The 16,342-nt window shown below is 59.8% G+C and overlaps 1 protein-coding gene and 1 pseudogene across 1 annotated transcript; both read right to left on the bottom strand.

The window, feature by feature from the left end:
* Positions 1 to 1,669: 1,669 nt before the first annotated feature.
* Positions 1,670 to 7,565, bottom strand: LOC129133531 (Fc receptor-like protein 2; annotated as a pseudogene).
* A 4,126-nt stretch (positions 7,566 to 11,691) lies between these two features.
* Positions 11,692 to 15,461, bottom strand: LOC143696213 (Fc receptor-like protein 3). The gene is made up of 9 exons (XM_077191918.1): positions 15,420 to 15,461; positions 14,946 to 15,027; positions 14,240 to 14,260; positions 13,921 to 14,151; positions 13,444 to 13,698; positions 13,065 to 13,343; positions 12,231 to 12,500; positions 11,825 to 12,141; positions 11,692 to 11,751 (listed from the first exon to the last, which is right to left on the bottom strand). Exons 1-9 carry the CDS (start codon positions 15,459 to 15,461, stop codon positions 11,692 to 11,694), a joined length of 1,557 nt encoding a protein of 518 aa, XP_077048033.1.
* Between the last annotated feature and the right edge of the window lie 881 nt (positions 15,462 to 16,342).

The following is a 16,342-nucleotide window of genomic DNA, read 5'->3' as shown; positions in this document are numbered from 1 at the left end:
CATCAGGAAGTTTGAATCCTTCAGTTCCCTTCCCAAATTCCCATGGAATAATTGCATTCCGAGCATCAGAAATTGAGCATCGTCCAGTTCCCTTCCCAAATTCCCATGAAATAACTGCATTCCAGGCATTGGGAATTTCAAATCCTCCAGTTCCCATCCAAAATTCCCCCCAGACTATGGAATAATTGCCTTCTGGGCATTGGGAATTTTGAATCCTGCAGCTACCTTCCCAAATTACCATGAAATAATGGCATTTGGGGCATAGGGAATTTGGAATCCTTCAGTTCCCCTCCCAAATTCCCAAGGAATAAGGGTATTCTGAGTGTTGGGAATTTAGAATGCTCCAGTTCTCCTCCCAAATTCCCACCAAAACTATGGAATAATTGCATTCTGGGCATCAGGAATTTCAAATGAGTCAGCTCCCTTCCCAAATTCCCCATGGAACTCCCATGGAATACTGGCATTCCGGACATTGGGAATTTTGAATCCTGCAGTTCCCCTCCAATATTCCCAAGGAATGAAAGCATTCCAGGCATTTAGAATCCTTCAATTCCCCTCCCCAGTTCCTATCAAATTCCCATGGAATGGGAAATTCCCATCAAATTCCCATGGATTTCTCACCCTTGTGTACTGTTGCTACTATGAATCCAGAAAAGGTATCAGGAGGAACATGGACATATTTAAATGTCCCAAAGCTCGAGAAGTGTGTTACATCTGTTTGCCAGATGTCATTAGGTTTCAACCCTTGTGAGTTTGTACCTAACATTTGTGGCAAAGAAAGAGTCTGCTGACACTGTGAGCAAGGATTCCCTACATCCCGTGCTTGTGGCAAAGTCAGGTGGAATTGTTTTCCCAGTGCTCGGGCATTTTGATGGTAGAAATCATGAGAAAGTTTGGCCTGCCCTAACTTTTGTGGTATAGTGACTGTCATGGCGAGGCCATCCGCCTTCACATCACCTTCCAGTGCAGGTCCAGGCAGAGGGGTGTGTGATCCAAAGTGCAGAAGGTTGTATTGCTGAGACCTGGGAAGTGAAAAGTTGTACAGAGAGGGTAATAACAGAAAAAGAACTTTGTTAGAGACTTCCTTCAGGAATGAGTGCTGAATTCTCTCAATGATTTCTGTACCATAAAGAGAATCACAAACAATGTTAATACAGCCCGGGGACATCGCAGGGACAGCTCAGGGCATTCCCGGCATCTTCCTGGGGGTCATTCCCAGGGATATCCCTGGGACAGCCTGCAGACATTTTGGGGACATCCCTGGGACATCCCGAGGCATTCCCAGGGACATTCCCAGATCCATTCTTGGCAACATTCCCAAGGACATCCCGGGGCATTCCCTGGATCAGTAAAATCAGGATCAGGAACAACGGGATCCAGAAAATCAGGATCAGGAAAAGTGGGATTGGGAAAATTGGGACTGGGAGAAAGTTGGGATCAGAAAAGTGCGATCAGGGAAAGTGGGGTCGGGAAAAGCAGGATCAGAAAATTTGGGATTGGGAAGATGGAGATTGGGAAATTTGGGATAGGGAAAATCGGGCTCACGAAATTTGGGACCAGGAATAGCGGGATCAGGAAAATCAGGATCAGGAAAAGTGGGATTGGGAAATTTGGGATCAGGAAAAGAGGGATCAGGAAATTTGGGATTGGGAAATTGGGGCTCAGGGAATCAGGAGATGCCCTCAAAAGCCGCGTCCTGGTGGGATTTGAGGATCCGCAGCTGATCCGCGAGCTGCCGCGGAGGCTGAGCCTCCTCCTGGATCCGCTGGAATTCATTGGTGCTAATGATGAGCGAGGCCAGGGGTCGATCCCTGGGAATTCTGAAGGGCCAAGATCAGTGACAGGGGAAAAAGATCCCAGATTTTGGGGGGCACCAGATTTTCAGCCAAATAATCTGGGTTTTTTTTTTAATATCCTGAATTTTGGAGGAAAAAAACCCCTGACTTTTCAATGAAAAAATCCTGAATTTTGGGCAAAAAATTCCTAAATTTTGGGCAAAAAATTCCTAAATTTTGGGGCAAAATATGCTGAATTTTCAGTGAAAGAATCACAAATTTTGGGGCAAAAAATCCTAGATTTTGGCGGGGGAGGGGGGAAATAGCAAATGTTGGGGGGAAAATGTTGGATTTTGGGAGCCTCACATGAGCTCCTGGATCAGGTCCTGGAGATGACTCGGATACTTTTGGGTTTGTCCCAGAGCGAGGGCAGCGCTCTGGGGGCGGTGGTGACATTGGTGACATCATGGAGCAGCATGATGGGGCTGGAGCAGCCCTCGGGCTGTGGGAAAGGATGGGGTGAGACCCCAAAATCCCCTCCAAATTCTCCCAAAATCCCACAAAAATATCCCGTAAAAATCGCCCCCAAAATACCATAAAAATCCCATGAAAATCCACCAAAATCAACCCAAAATCACCCCCAAACTCCTCAAAATCCCTACAACCCAAATTGCCCCCAAATCCTCCAAATCACCCCAACATCCTCCAAATTCTGCACAAAATATCCAAATATCCTCTAAATCCCCCAAATCACCCCAAACTCTCCAAAATCTGCCCCAAAATCACCCCAAATCTCACAAGACTTCCCAAAAATCACCTCTGAATCACCCCCAAAATCCCTTAAAATCACTCCAAAACCCCTCCTAATCCCCCAAATGGCCCCCAAAATAATCCCAAAGCATCTCAAAATGCCCTCCATATCCCCCAAATCACCCTAAAATCTCCCCAGATCTTCCCAAAATCCCTCCGGTGCCCAGATCCCCCCTCCCCAGCCCTGCCCGGTTCCCCTCCCGGTGCCCCCTCGGTGCCCGACCCCGCACCCGGCGCTCCCCGGGCGGGCTCCGAGCCCCGAAGCTTCTGCGGAGCCTCTGCCGAGCCCGGGAGGGACCGGGGGGTCAGGGGGTCCCGAGGTGTCCCCAGGAGGGTTTTGGGGGACCCGGGACCCCGGGGTGTCCCCGGCATGGAGGGAGGCGGATCCCGGGCAGGGGCGGCTGTCGCGTGTCGCCATTGGCGGATGCGGATGTCGCAATTGCCGCCAGGCCTGGCCATGGGCAGCGGCAGCGGCTGTCGCGAGATGGCCCCAACGGCCCCCGGCGCGAGCGGCGCTGTCCCCAACGTCCCCAACAGCCCCGGAGGCGCGGGGGGATGGGGGATCGGGGGGTCCCGGAAAGGACGGGGTGAGACCCCAAAATCCCCCCTCGGGACACAGCGACACCGTCGGTCCCCGCAGCCCGGGACAGTCCCGGCTCCCGCAGTGCGATGGCAGCCGCGACCGGCGACAGTGACCCGAGGCCGGGACTCCGCTCCCGCAGCGCCGGGGGCTCCTCCCCGGGGTCCCGGTCCCCTCCACCCTCCCAGTGCCCCCGGCCGGGGCTCCGCAGCAGCTCCGGGGCTCAGACGCCGCTCGGGGAGCGCCAGGTGCGGGGTTTGGGCACCGGGCGGGGATGGGCTGAGCTGGGGTGGGCCCGAGGGGCTCGGCAGCTGCCGGATCGGTGCCCGAGGTAACGGGGCGGCACCGCCACAGCTGCCCGAGCCCTTGGTCTGTGTCACCCCGAGAGGGGACAAACAGGGAGCAGCAGCTCCTTCCCCGCTGCGGGGCAGGGGTGAGGGAACCAGTTTGGAAATGCCCCAATTGATCATTTTGTTCCTGTTCCTAATGGACTGAGGGAGCCCCAAAAATCCTGCGAATCCCACAAGGATCTGCTCAACAACCTGACTGGAACCCTCCTTAATCCCGAGCTCGTCAGGCAGAGCTGAACAAACAAAAACCATTTCTCCCAGTTTAATCACAAAGCTGCATTTTGGGTACAATAAGAGGGACAAGGATCCTGTGCCCCCTGGCACTGCGGGAGGGAATGGGGAGCCCCTGGGAGCACTGGGAGCACTGGAACGAGGAGCTCTGGGCAGCCCCACATGGGTTGTGGGGTTGTGGGCAACCCCTGAGTATGGGAGCACAGGATCCAGGGGGGGAACACACAGGGAATTCCCTGGGGCAGGGACCCAAGTGCCCCCAGTGCCCCCAGTGTCACAGCACGCTCTCGTCGTCACAGGGGTCCCACTGTCCCTTGTGGGGTCCCGACAGCTCTGCGTTGGTCACCTGGGGATCCCGAGGCGGGGCAGGGCTGGGGGACCCCCGTGGGGGCTGTGAGAGTGACTCCAGTTGTGGGGACCTGGGTGAGGGTGACACCCGTGGGTGACGTGTCCTTGTCCCCCCCAAATTCTCCCACTGCCCACTCGGTGCCCATGATGTGGGTGTTGAGCACAGCCCCCTCCTCCAGTGGGGGGTCCTGTGGGGATAAGGGGGGCTCTCAGTAGTCTGGGGAAGGGAAAAGGGGAGTCCCAGCCCAAGCCCCGACTCACCTGTCCTGGAGCTTCCTGGGTTCTGCAAGGGAAAGGGGAGGGGGTGACCGAGGGGACACCGGGACCCCTGAACCTTCCTGGGACCTTGCAGCTCCAACCACCCAGGGGTCCCCCAAATCCCCACTGCAGCCCTGATTCCCACCAGATCCCTGATTCTACCCAGACACTCTGAGCACCCCTGAACCCTCTGGAACTTCTGCACCACCGCAGAACCCCCAACCCCCCTGGTGTCCACAACCCTCTGAGCCCCGAGAACCCCAAGCCTTGCAGAGAGAGGCACCCCCAAACTCCCCCAGGATGCCAGAAAGATCCCCCAACATCCCTGCACAGACATCCAGGAGCTCCCCAAATCCTTCAGGAGCTCCCAGTGCCACTCCAATATGACACAAAGCCCACCCAGCGATGACACTGGAGCCCAACCAAGACCCTCCAAATTGCTCCCACATCCTCCAGGATCCCCAGCCAAGGTCACTGCAGGCTCAGTGTCCCCCAGCACAGGGGCCCTGGGTGCTGCCAATCTCTGCCCCCACTCTGGGGCTTCCCCTCACTCCAGGACCCCCATCCCCCCCCATTGTCACCCACCCTGGTGATAACACCAGTGACAGCCCCCGATGACAGCCAGGAGCAGGAGCAGGAACAGGAGGGTCCTGCTGACATTCACAGCCACTGCTGGGGACAGAGGGGACACACTGGGGTCACCTGGAACCCCGGGGGTCCTGAAAACCCTGGTGTTCCCGTGTGACCTGCCCTGAGACCCAGGGTGTCACCTCCAGGGCCAGCTCTGGGCTGAGTGCCTGGAACACACGGTGCCCGTCCTGTCCCAGCTGGTTGGTGGCCATGCACTGGTAGGTGCCCGAATGTCCCACATCGAAGTCCCTGAGCTCCAGGAGGGGACCCTGGGCCACCTCCTGCCCATTGTGCAGCCAGGTGAAGGTGACAGGGACTGAGCCCACCTGCACCGAGCAGTGCAGGGTCACAGGGTCACCTGCACGCACCTGGTGTGACAGGGGACCAGGGGTGATGGTGGCATTGGCCATTGGCACTGTGGGGACAGAGACAGGGCTGGCACAAAGAAAGGTGGGATGGGGGTGCTGTGGGTGGGGTCACTCCCAGCCCAAGGGTCCTGCTCACCCAGGACAGTGACATTCATGGGGTCACTCTCAGCCTCTCTGTCCCCGTTGCTGACCTGGCACCGGTACTGGCCGCTGTCATTGTCCCCAATGTGGCACAGCTCCAGGCAGGGGGCAGGAGCCCAGAGGTGCCCATGAGCCCTGCTCGTGCCAGGAGAAGGACAGGGGACCTGTCCTCGCGGCCACCGTGCAGCTCAGCACCAGGCTGTCCCCAAGTGCCACCTGTCCCCCAGGGGGGCTGTGCTGACAGGGACACCCCCAAGAGCGGGACCCCTATGGGGGGACACAGGAGGGATTGGGGACCCAGGGGGGGTGTGGGACACAGGAGGGGAAAGAAGGTGATTGGAGGGGAGCAGAGAGGATCCCAGTGAGCAGCAGGGGACCCTGGGAGGCACGTTGGGTCCTGGGGACAATGGCGAGACCCCATGGAAAGGGGGAGAGACCCAGGCAGGGATGGGGAACCAGACGAGAGACTGAGGAGCCTCAGGGAATGATTTGGGGTTCAGAGATGGGAGGACCCAGGGAAGGCACAGAGACCAGAGGGTGGAGCAGGGACCTTGGAAGGGGTGGGGAATCCAGGGAGGGCTGGGGAGGACAAAGAGAGGGATGAGGGATCTGCAGGGGGAACTGGGCAGTCATGGGGGAAACCAAGAGGGACTTGGGAAATTTGGGGTGACTCAGAGAGGAGTAAAGGGAGGGATGAAGGATTCAGGCAGTGGTGGGGAAACCCTCAGAGGATGTCGGGCTTCCCTGTCCCCATCCTTGCACTCACTGTGCACTGTCACTGTCACCTGCTCTTACTCTCTCCAGTGTGACACCACCCGGCCCCCGCAGAGGTAGCGGCCACTGTGGTGCAGCCGCAGGGAGGACAGGGAGAGCTCAGTCCCATCATGGAGCCCCTCCAGTTTCTTCCCATCATGGCAGAAGTACACATCCGTGAGTGGTTTGTTCTGCCAGCTCCGGCAGCGCAGTGTCACCGTGTCCCCCTCCAGCAGCGCCCGTGCTGGCACTTGCAGCACCAGCCAGTCTGGGGGACAGAGGGGTCCTGTCACACCAGGGCCATCAGGAGGGTCATGATGGCACCAGGAGGCACCAGGAGCCGCCCATTGTGAGAGAGAAGTCTCCTTGCACAGGGATGCTCTGGGATGTCCCCAGAGCAGGGGACGGGCTCTGGTCACACAGGAGGTGACCCATGGAGCAGAGCCCACCCAGACCCCTTGGGGTCCCCATAGGAGCCAGGCTGGGGACAACCAAACCCCCCTCATCATGTAAGACTGTCACCGTAGGGCTGTGCCTGGTGCCAGGTCTGTCACACGTGTAGGTGCCACCTTCAGTGACAATGAGGCGGTCACGTCCCTGCTGCCACCAGCACTGCCCATCCTTGTACCAGGTGGTGGCACCAGCGGTCCCCGAGCCCTGGCAGGTCAGGGTCACCCGGTCCCACAGCACTGCCGGCCTCCAGGGGGGCTCCACCAGGAGCTGGGTGGTCTGGGCACCTGTGGGTGACAGGGGACACCAGCCTGCCAGGGCCAGCGTGGGGCTGGGGACAGTGGGGTGGGGCCATGGCATCCCCCGAGGACTCACCAGCGAGGCCGAGGGTCTGGGCTGGAAGGGAGAAGGGACAGAAGGGACAGGGCTGGGTGGGGGTGGCACCATGGGGACAGAGGCAGAAGGCCATGGGGTGTGGGGGATGTGCCCAAAGTGTCCTTGTGTGACATGGACCCCTCGGGGACAGGGACACTGCAGCACCCCTTGCTCAGGCAGGACATGGGGACACTGTGGTCACCCCTGAACTGGGGATGCCACAGCTACCCCGTGCTGGCACAGGTCACCCCCACCTGCCCCATGTTGCCTCCCCAAATCCCTGACCCTCTGTTATTGTCCCCACATTCCTGTCCCCCTTCCCCTGTCCCCAAAGCCACCCCACGACCCCAGTCACCTCATGCGCTGGTTCTGATGGCCTTGGGGACCTCTGGGGACCCCACAGCCCCCCTGTGCCCCCTCCCCTCCCTATCCCTGGGGTGTCAGGCCCGTGCCCGGGGCACTCACCCCACAGGAGCAGCGCCACCTTCCCGGCCATCCCGGTGTCCCCAGCCATGTGCACTGGCTGTCACTCGCTGCCAGGGGTGGCTGTCCCCTGGGTGGTGGCTCTGTGGACAAAGGGGAAGGAAGCGAGGTCAGGTCTTGTCCCCATGTGTTGGTGGCTCCTGGTGGGGACAGGGTGGCCACAAGCACAGGATCATGGGGATGTAGCTGTGGGGACAGGCTGTGGGCAGGTTGGGAACAAGATGGGGACAAGGCTGGGTGGGACACAGCGGGACATGGGGTTCCCACGAGTGGGGGATTTGGTGGGTTTGGGGACCCAGGTATGGGTGTCCAGGAGAATTGGGGGGTCCCAAGGATGGGAGGGGACTCAGGGATGGGAGTCCCAGTGGAATGTGGGCTCCAGGGATTTGGGGTCATGGGATGGGGATGCTGAGGGAATGGGGGTCCCTGTGGGAATGGGGGTCCTGGGAGAATCAAGGTCCTGGGGGAAGGAGAGTTTCAGTGGATGGAATGAAGAGGAGAGGGTTCCTTGGGAATGGGGTCCTGGGCCATGGAAATCCTGGGCAATGGCATTACTGGGATGGTGGTCCCAGGCAAGGTGGGACATAAGGAATGGTGCTCCCATGATTTGATTTCAAGGGGAATGAGGGTGCCAGGAATAGGCAGTGGCCTTGTGAGCCCCTGGGTCAAAGCTCCTTCCCTGGCTGGCTCCAGCAAAGTCCCCTCAGGGTGCTTGTGGTTTGGGAGCATCACCCCAGGTAGATTCCAAGAAGGTCGGGTCTGTGTCCCCATAGACCTCAGGGAGTCTTCCCCTCTTTATTTCCACTTCCATAATTTTACCCCTCAATTTCACAACCCTCAATTTCGTGCCTTGATGATCCTGTGGAGGCCCTGAGAACGGAATGGAAGGGGGAAACCCAGGGTGGGGGAAGCAGGGGTGAGGGGTCTGCAGGGAAGGCTGGGGAGGCTGTGGGGGATGGGGGTGCCCAGCTTTTACACCCCCAACATTTTCAGTTTCTCTCTCCTGCAGAAGGAAGAGGGTGTTTGACACGTTTGTCACAGGGGAGAGGGCAGGGGAAGAGGGGCAGGTTCTGTCCTGGGGGGGCAGATCCATGGGGCTCCTGTCCTGGGGGGATCCTGTCCCAGGGGGGACACATGCTGGAAAAGGGGCTCCTGTCCTGGGGGACAGCAGCTCCGGAGGGATCCAGACATTTCCATTCTTGCTTGTCCCCTGCAGGATCTGAGCCAGCAAGAGCAGCTGGGGAGTGGAGCCCCAGGCAGGAAGGAGCTCCCAAACTCCTGCTCCTTGAAGCCAGTGGCCATCCAAGGGTGGGGCCCAGCCATGGCCCAGCCCCACTGCACAGGGATGGCCATTGCCCAGCCCTGCTCTGCCCAGCCCCAGGTGGCAGCCAGCACCTGAGGGTCCCCCCTGCCCCCTTGGCTTTGATTCTGGCACCTTTAGAGCTGCTGCAGAGGTGAGAATTCTATGAGGGAGAAGGCCTGGCTGTGGTTTGCTCAGCTCTGCAAGAAGCACAAACCCCAAAGGAAGCCCAAGCAGTGGCTCTGTGAGGGCCTTTGATGGTTTTCAGAGAAGGGCTGGCTGGAAACCCCCGCCTAGAGGGGCGACTGTGGGGGAACCAGTCCGGAAATGCAGCAATTGATCATTTTGTCCCTTGCAGCAAGTTCTGAGAGAGCCCCAAAAACTCTGCAAATCCCACAAAAATCTGCTCAACAACCTGCCCGGGTCCGTCCTCCTACCTGTGTCAAGCCTGCAGCCCTTTCTAATATCATGGGAAGAACATTTGGGTTTTGGTTTGGCTTCCAGATAAGAGGTAAATGTGTGAAAATATCGAGCAGAGGGTCGGCCCTGCGGCCGTGGTGGGGCTGTGGGGAGTGACCCTGTGTGGATTCCAGGTGTCCCCAAAGCTGCTCCATCCCTGCCCTCCTCACCTGTGTGAAAGGCTGAGGGTTTGCAGGAATTGTGGTGTAAAGCCACCAGAGGTGCTACTGTGGACCCGAGACCTGCCTGGGGTCAGGTGCTGCCTTCCTTTCATTCGGGATCATGGAGAGCGGTCGCAGGTGTTGTGCAGGGCGTGTGCCTGGCCCCGGGACACTGCTATGCTGCCAGTGGGCACTGGGATCCAACCTGCTGCCTTGGCGGCTTCTGCCCGCTGCCGGTGGTGGTGCTGGGACCGATTGGTGGCCGTGAGTTTGCAGAAGGAGCGATTTCCCCTCCTCCCTCGCGCCCGAGGCCGCCATGGCCCCTGAGGGGATGGAGCTGGAGCGGGGCACCCCCTGCTGGCCGGGAGTGCTCCCTGCAGCGCCCCCTGCTGGCCACGGTTATAACTGCCACAAAAACCCAACAGTGCTGAGCAGGAGGGAAAGTTCTGGGTTTGTGTTGTTTCTTCTGTTCTGCTTTATAAATTTCCCAGTAAAGAGCTGTTATTCCTTTTCCAACACTTTTGCCTGGAAGCCCCATCATTTTTGAAACTAAAAAATGTTTTAGAGATGGGTCTTCTTTCCATCCTAGAAACATTCCCAATTTCCTTGGTAGATATTTCTCATTTAAATGAGATGTCAATTTTGGGTTCCAGCCTGGATGTGAAAGACAGCCCAAGAGGAGACACAGTCAGTGACTTGGCTACCTTATGCTCTGCCCTTTAAAGCTGTTGGGCCACCAAGGGCCCTCTTCCCAAGTGGCACTTCTGGTCACCCGGCCACTCAGGAGCTGGCTTTAGCAGAGCGTCACACTGTCCCAGTGCGCCATGGCTGACAGACTGATAGACAGATGGGGCCCTGTCTCACCAAATGCCAGGCCTGACCCACCCCTGCCACATGGAGGTGTTCCAAAATGTCTCCAGACATCAAACTTTTCCTGTCTCTGTCACCCCACCCTGTGCCATGGCCTGATCCTGACTGCCCTGGAAAAGGAGGAGGCTCCGGGAACCCCACAGGGCTTTTGTGACATTCTTCTGTGAGGAGCACAGCAGAGGAGGGTTTGGGACAGGGGAGAAGAGGATCCAGAGCCTCCTAAAGGCTGTGTTGGCCATCAGAGCAAGGAAGGTTGAGGCCCTGCCAGGTTCCTCTGGTGGAGGAAACCTGCTGGGGGAAATGTCTGAGATTTGTTCCTTTTTGGTGGCTTTCCAAGGAAATCGTTCATTTTTTGCATATATAGACTCTGCACCTTGTTCCTGTTGCTGTTGGTTTTATTCTCTCTCATTGCTGTTTCCGGAAATTCTTCTTCTCTCAGTCCTTTGGGATGTTTGTGCTCCCACGGGGAGCAGGAGGGGCAGTTTTTAGTGGCAGCACAGACATGAGTGGGTGCCCATGGGTGGGGACCCCCAGAGCCCCCCAGTTCCCCCCAGTGTCACAGCACATTCCCGTAGATGTCACCGGGTTCCTGGGGTCGCCCCTGGGGTCCCCGCAGCTCCGCGTTGGTCACCTGGGGATGCTGGAGGGTGGTGGCACGGGGGGACGCTGCGAGAGACACGGGCTGTGGGATCTGGGTGGGGTGACACTGGTGGGTGACGTGTCCCTCTGCGTGTGTCCCCCCCGTACTCACCCCCTGCCCTCTTGGTGACCACGACGTGGGTGTACAGCACCTCCCCCTGCTCTGGGGGGGCCGGGGCATCCGGGGGAGCCCTGAGGGAATAAAGGGGATGTGGGGGAGGGAATGGGAGGTCTTGGGGTTTGGGGTAAAAGGGGAGAGTGTGGTTTGAGCCCCCCACTCACCTTTCCTGCTGCTTCCTGGCGGCTGCATGGGAAAGAGAGGAGGAGTCACTGTGGGGTCCCAGGGCCCTGAACCCCCTTAGGAATCCTGTACCCCCACGGGACTCTCAATTCCCCTTAGGACCCCCAAGCATCCCTGAAGCCCACCGGAATTCATGCACCTCCCTGTGGCCCCAAACAAATCACCCTCAAGAACCCAAAGCCCAGCAGGGACAGAGACCCCCAAACACCCCCAGGGCCCCTGAAGAACCCCCAGCATCCCTGCAGGACCCTCCAGCACCTCCCCAAACCCTACAGGACCCTCAGCCAAAGTCACAATTGGCGGTATGTGGGTTGTTCTCTATGGTTCCCCAATTCTGTTGGCCTCTACAGCTTGCTAGGTCCCCCAACCACCCATTGTCACCCACCCACACGGTGCCACCAGTGCCAGGTCACAATGACAGCCATGAGGAGGACCAGGAAGGAAAGGGCCCCACCAACCCCTGCAGCCGCTGCAAGAAACAGAGGGGGACACATCAGGGTCACCATGAACCCCAGGGATCCTGCACTCCCTGGTGACCCCACCTGTGTGACCCCAGCTTTGACCCAGGGTGAGCCAGGTGTCACCTCCAGGGCCAGCTCTGGGCTGAGTGCCTGGAACACGCGGTGCCCATCCTGTCCCAGCTGGTTGGTGGCCATGCACTGGTAGGTGCCTGACTGTCCCACTTCAATGTCACTGAGCTCCAGGAGGGGACCCTGGGCCACCGCCTGCCCGTTGTGAAGCCAGGTGAAGGTGACAGGGGCGGAGCCCACCTGCACTGACCAGCTCAGGGTCACGTTGTCACCTGCGTGCACCTTGTGTGATTGGGGACTGGGAGTGATGGTGGCATTGGCCACAGGCACTGTGGGGACAGAGACAGGGCTGGTGCGTGGCAAGGTGGGAGGGGAGTGCTCTGGGTGGGCTCATCCCCAGTTCAAGGGTCCCACTCACGCAGGACAGTGACATTCAGGGGGTCACTCTCGGCCACGCTGTCCCCGTCACTGACCCGGCACCGGTACTGGCCGCTGTCATTGTCCCCAATGTGGCACAGCTCCAGGCAGGGGCCGGTGCCCAGCAGTGCCCCCGAGCCTTCCCAGTGCCAGGAGAAGGACAGGGGACCTGTTCCCATGGTCACTGAGCAGTTCAGCACCAGGCTGTCCCCGAGTGCCACCTGTCCCCTGGGGGGCTGTGCTGACAGGGACACCCCTGAGGGCGGGACCCCTGCAGGAGAGGGGGACACCAGGGGACAGTGAGGGACCCAGGGGGTTCAGAGAGGGGCAGGGGAATTCCAGTGATGGAGAGCGGGCGCAGAGATGGAGGAGGGGATGTGCTTAGGAAGGAACCCTGAGGGATGATTGGGAGATCAGGGAGTGAACACCTGGAGAGGGAGATGGGCAACACCAGGGCAGGTAGGGGGACCCAGGGAGGGGATGGTGTGACCTGGGGAATGTGTGGAGACCTCAGAGAGGGGTGATGGGACCCAGGGAGGGGTGAGGGGACCCAATGTGGGATGGAGGGAAACACAAGCCAGGAATGGGGGGACCTGGGGAGGGACCCGGGGCAGCAATGGCAGGACACGGAAACGGTGCCAGGGAAGGATGGGGGTACCCATGTAGGGGCTGGGGGACCTGGTGCGGGACCCAGGAAAGGACGGTGGGAGCCAGGGAGGGATCCGGGAAAGGTTGGGTACCCCAGAGCAGGCATCAGGGAGGGCTGGGCGATGCCAGGCAGTGTGGGGGACCCAAGGAGGCTGTGGGGGCTCCCCGTGCCCATCCCCACACTCACTGCGCACCGTGACGCGGAGCTGGGCGCTGCTCTTCCGCAGGGCCCCACCCTGGGAGTGCACCTCACAGCCATAATTCCCCGAGTGGGAGACCCCCACGGCGGGCACCAGCAGCTGCGGGGACCCCTGCGGGCCCCCCACCACCTGTCCGTCCCGGTAGAACATGTGCAGGAAGGGGGCTCGGGGCCGCAGGGGGCTGGGGGTGCTGAGGCAGCTGAGAGTCAGGGGAGACCCCTCGGTGGATGTGGGGGGACCCTCCAGCACTGGCACCGAGAAGAGCTCTGGGAAGGAGAGGGGACATGAGGACTGTGGCTCTGAATCTGCTGGGAAGTGGCTTTGGGGTTGTCAAGATATTGGAGTTCCAGCCATGGGGGTGCTCACCGTGCACTGTCACTGTCACTGCTGCTGACCGGGACTGCCAGGACCCCACCAAGCTCTCACATCGGTAGCGGCTGCTGTGGTGCAGCTGCAGGGGGGACAGGAACAGCTCGGTTCCCCTGAGGGACCCCCCGAGATCCTTCTCATCCCGGTAAAATCGCACCCTGCTGAGATGGTTTTCCTGCCGGCCCCGGCAGCGCAGTGTCACTGTGTCCCCCTCCAGCAGTGTCCACGCTGGCACCTGCAGCACCAGTGGGTCTGTGGGACAGGAAGGTCACATTTTACTGATGAGACCATTTTGAGGTGGGTGGCCATAGCACCAGGGACATCTGGGTGCTCTGGAGTGCACTGGGCTGCACTGGGATGTCTCTGTGTGCAGGGCACAGGCTCTCGCCACATGAGGGGTGTGAGGCCTCCCATGGAGTGGAGCCCACCCTGAACTCTCAGGGGCCACCCTAATCATTAAAGATTCACCCTCACCATCTAAGACTGTCACGGGGGGGCTGAGCCCAGTGCCGGGTCTGTCACATGTGTAGGTGCCACTCCTGGTGACACTGAGATGGTCACGTCCCTGCTGCCACCAGCGCTGCCCATCCTTGTACCAGGTGGTGGCACCGGCAGTCCCCAAGCCCTGGAAGGTCAGTGTCACCCGGTCCCACAGCACCGCCAGCCTCCAGGGGGGCTCCACCTGGAGCTGGGTGGTCTGGGCACCTGTGGGTGACAGGGGACACCAGCCTGCCAGGGCCAGTGTGGGGCTGGGGACAGTGGGGTGGGGCCATGGCATCCCCTGAGGACTCACCAGCGAGGCTGAGGGTCTGGGCTGGAAGGGAGAAGGGACAGGGCTGGGTGAGGGTGGCACTACAGGCAAGGAGGCACACAGGGGCGCAGTGTGTGGTGACTGTCCCCAAAAACTGTCCCTGTTGGGACAGCAGTTTTTGTGGGAAAGTGTGTGTGGGTGGTCTCAAAAAGATTTGGAGAGGCAGGGGGACATGTCTGTGTCACAGCCACCCATGCACCACATCCCTGTGGCACAGACACCTTGGGAACAGGGACACTGAGGCCACCCTGGGCTGAAGCAGAACATGGGGACACTGTGGACACCCTGGGCACTGGGATCGAGGACACCACGGACACAGCTAATGATCCCATCCCCATGATCCCATCCCCATGATCCCATCCCCATGGCCACATCCTCACCGTTCTTGTTCCCTTCTGTCCCTGCATCCCAGTTCCCTTGTCCCCATCCCCAGAGCTACCTGAGCCCAAAGGTGCCAGTCCCCACATTCCTGCGCCACATCCCCATTCCCAAATCTCTGCCACCTGTTCTTGTCCCCAAAGCCACCCTACATCAGTCGCAGTCCCAACAAGGTCTACTGTGGGTACCATGGACTGGCACTGCTGGCATTGGGGACCCCAGGGGACCCCACAGCCCCCCTGTGCCCCCTCCCCATCCCTGGGGTGTCAGGCCCGTGCCCGGGGCACTCACCCCACAGGAGCAGCGCCACCTTCCCGGCCATCCCGGTGTCCCAAGCCATGTGCACTGGCTGTCACTCGCTGCTGTGGCCACCGCTCCCCTGGCTGGTGGCTCTTGGGATGAAGGGGAAGGAAGCGAGGTCACGTCCGTCCCCATGCGTAGGTGGCCCTTGGTGGGGGCAGGGTGGCCACAAGCTGGGCACAGGATGGGGATGAGGGCGGGTGGGACATGGTGGGAGATGTGGTTTGCAGGAGTAGGGGCTCGGTGGGTTTGGGGAGCCAGGGATGGATGTCCAGGGGAATGTGGTTCCTGAGGAGGGGGAGTCATGGGTCTGGGGGTGTCCAGGGCTGGGGGGGACTCAGGGATGGGAGTCCCAGGTGAGCGTGGGCTCCAGGATTTGGGGTCATGAGATGGGGATGCTGGGGGAATGGGGGTCCCATTGGAATGGCGTTCCTGAGAGAACCAAGGTCATGGGGGAAGGGGGATTTCAGGGCATTGAATGAACAGGAGAGGGTTCCTTGGGAATGGGGTTCTCGGCCATGGACATCGTGGGTAATGTCAGTACTGGGATGAGGGTCCCAGAGATGAGGGGACATAAGGAATGGGGATCCCATGTTTAGATTCCCAGGGGAATGGGGGTGCCAGGGATGAGCAGCTGCTGGATGGGCACAGGAGTCTCAGCTCCTTCCCTGGGTGCCTCAGATTTTGGTGTGACCCAGAGCAAGCAATGCCCCCCTGGGATGCTTGTTTCCTGTGCAGGCATCACATGGGGGTCCTGGGTAGCTCGGCCTCTGTGCCCTCCACTGTCCTTGATTTTTTTGTGTTTTCATTGCTTTTCTTTCCTTATTTTCCTCACTTTTGTGCCACGTGCCCTCTGCACCTGTTCCTACCTCAACAATCCCGGGGAGCACCTGAGCAGGGAATGGGTTGGGGGGACCCAGGGGAGGGGAAAATGGGGAGCAGGGGATGCAGGGAAGGGTAGGCAGGCTGGGGGGGATGGAGGTGTTGGGCTGTGCCTCCTCAACACTTTCACTTTCCTTTTCCTGGACAAGAAGGAAGAAGCCGTTTGTGCTTAGAGTCAGATGGGAAAGGGGGGGTTCTGTCCTGGGGGGGCACATCCAGAGGCTCCTGTCCTGGGGGGATCCTGTCCCGGGGGTGACACATCCTGGCATGGGGGGTCCTGTCCCAGGTGTGGCAGTTCCGGAAATGTCCCTGCACATTCCTGGCCAGGTGCCTGTCCCAGGGGTGGCACATCCTGGGGACCCCTGTCAATGCAAGGCTGGGGCCCAGCCATGGCCCAGCCCCACTGCACAGGGATGGCCATTGCCCAGCCCTGCTCTGCCCAGCCCCAGGTGGCAGCCAGCACCTGAGGGTCCCCCCTGCCCCCTTGGCTTTGATTCTGGCACCTTTAGAGCTGCTGCAGAGGTG

Source organism: Agelaius phoeniceus, chromosome 31 (genome assembly GCF_051311805.1).
Source record: "Agelaius phoeniceus isolate bAgePho1 chromosome 31, bAgePho1.hap1, whole genome shotgun sequence".
Taxonomy (NCBI): Eukaryota; Metazoa; Chordata; class Aves; order Passeriformes; family Icteridae; genus Agelaius; species Agelaius phoeniceus.
Note: the sequence above shows the minus strand (reverse complement) of the source record. Positions and strands in the feature narration are given on the sequence as shown.

Excerpts from the sequence above, each read along its gene's own strand:
- LOC143696213 (XM_077191918.1), bottom strand. The coding sequence starts at position 15,461 with ATGTCCATGGCCGAGAACCCCATTCCCAAGGAACCCTCTCCT. Across the intron at positions 15,028-15,419 it reads TTCCCAAGGAACCCTCTCCT|AGCCACCAGCCAGGGGAGCG; the intron begins GTTCATTCAATG and ends CTTCATCCCAAG. Across the intron at positions 12,142-12,230 it reads CCTGAATGTCACTGTCCTGC|TGCCTGTGGCCAATGCCACC; the intron begins GTGAGTGGGACC and ends CTGTCCCCACAG.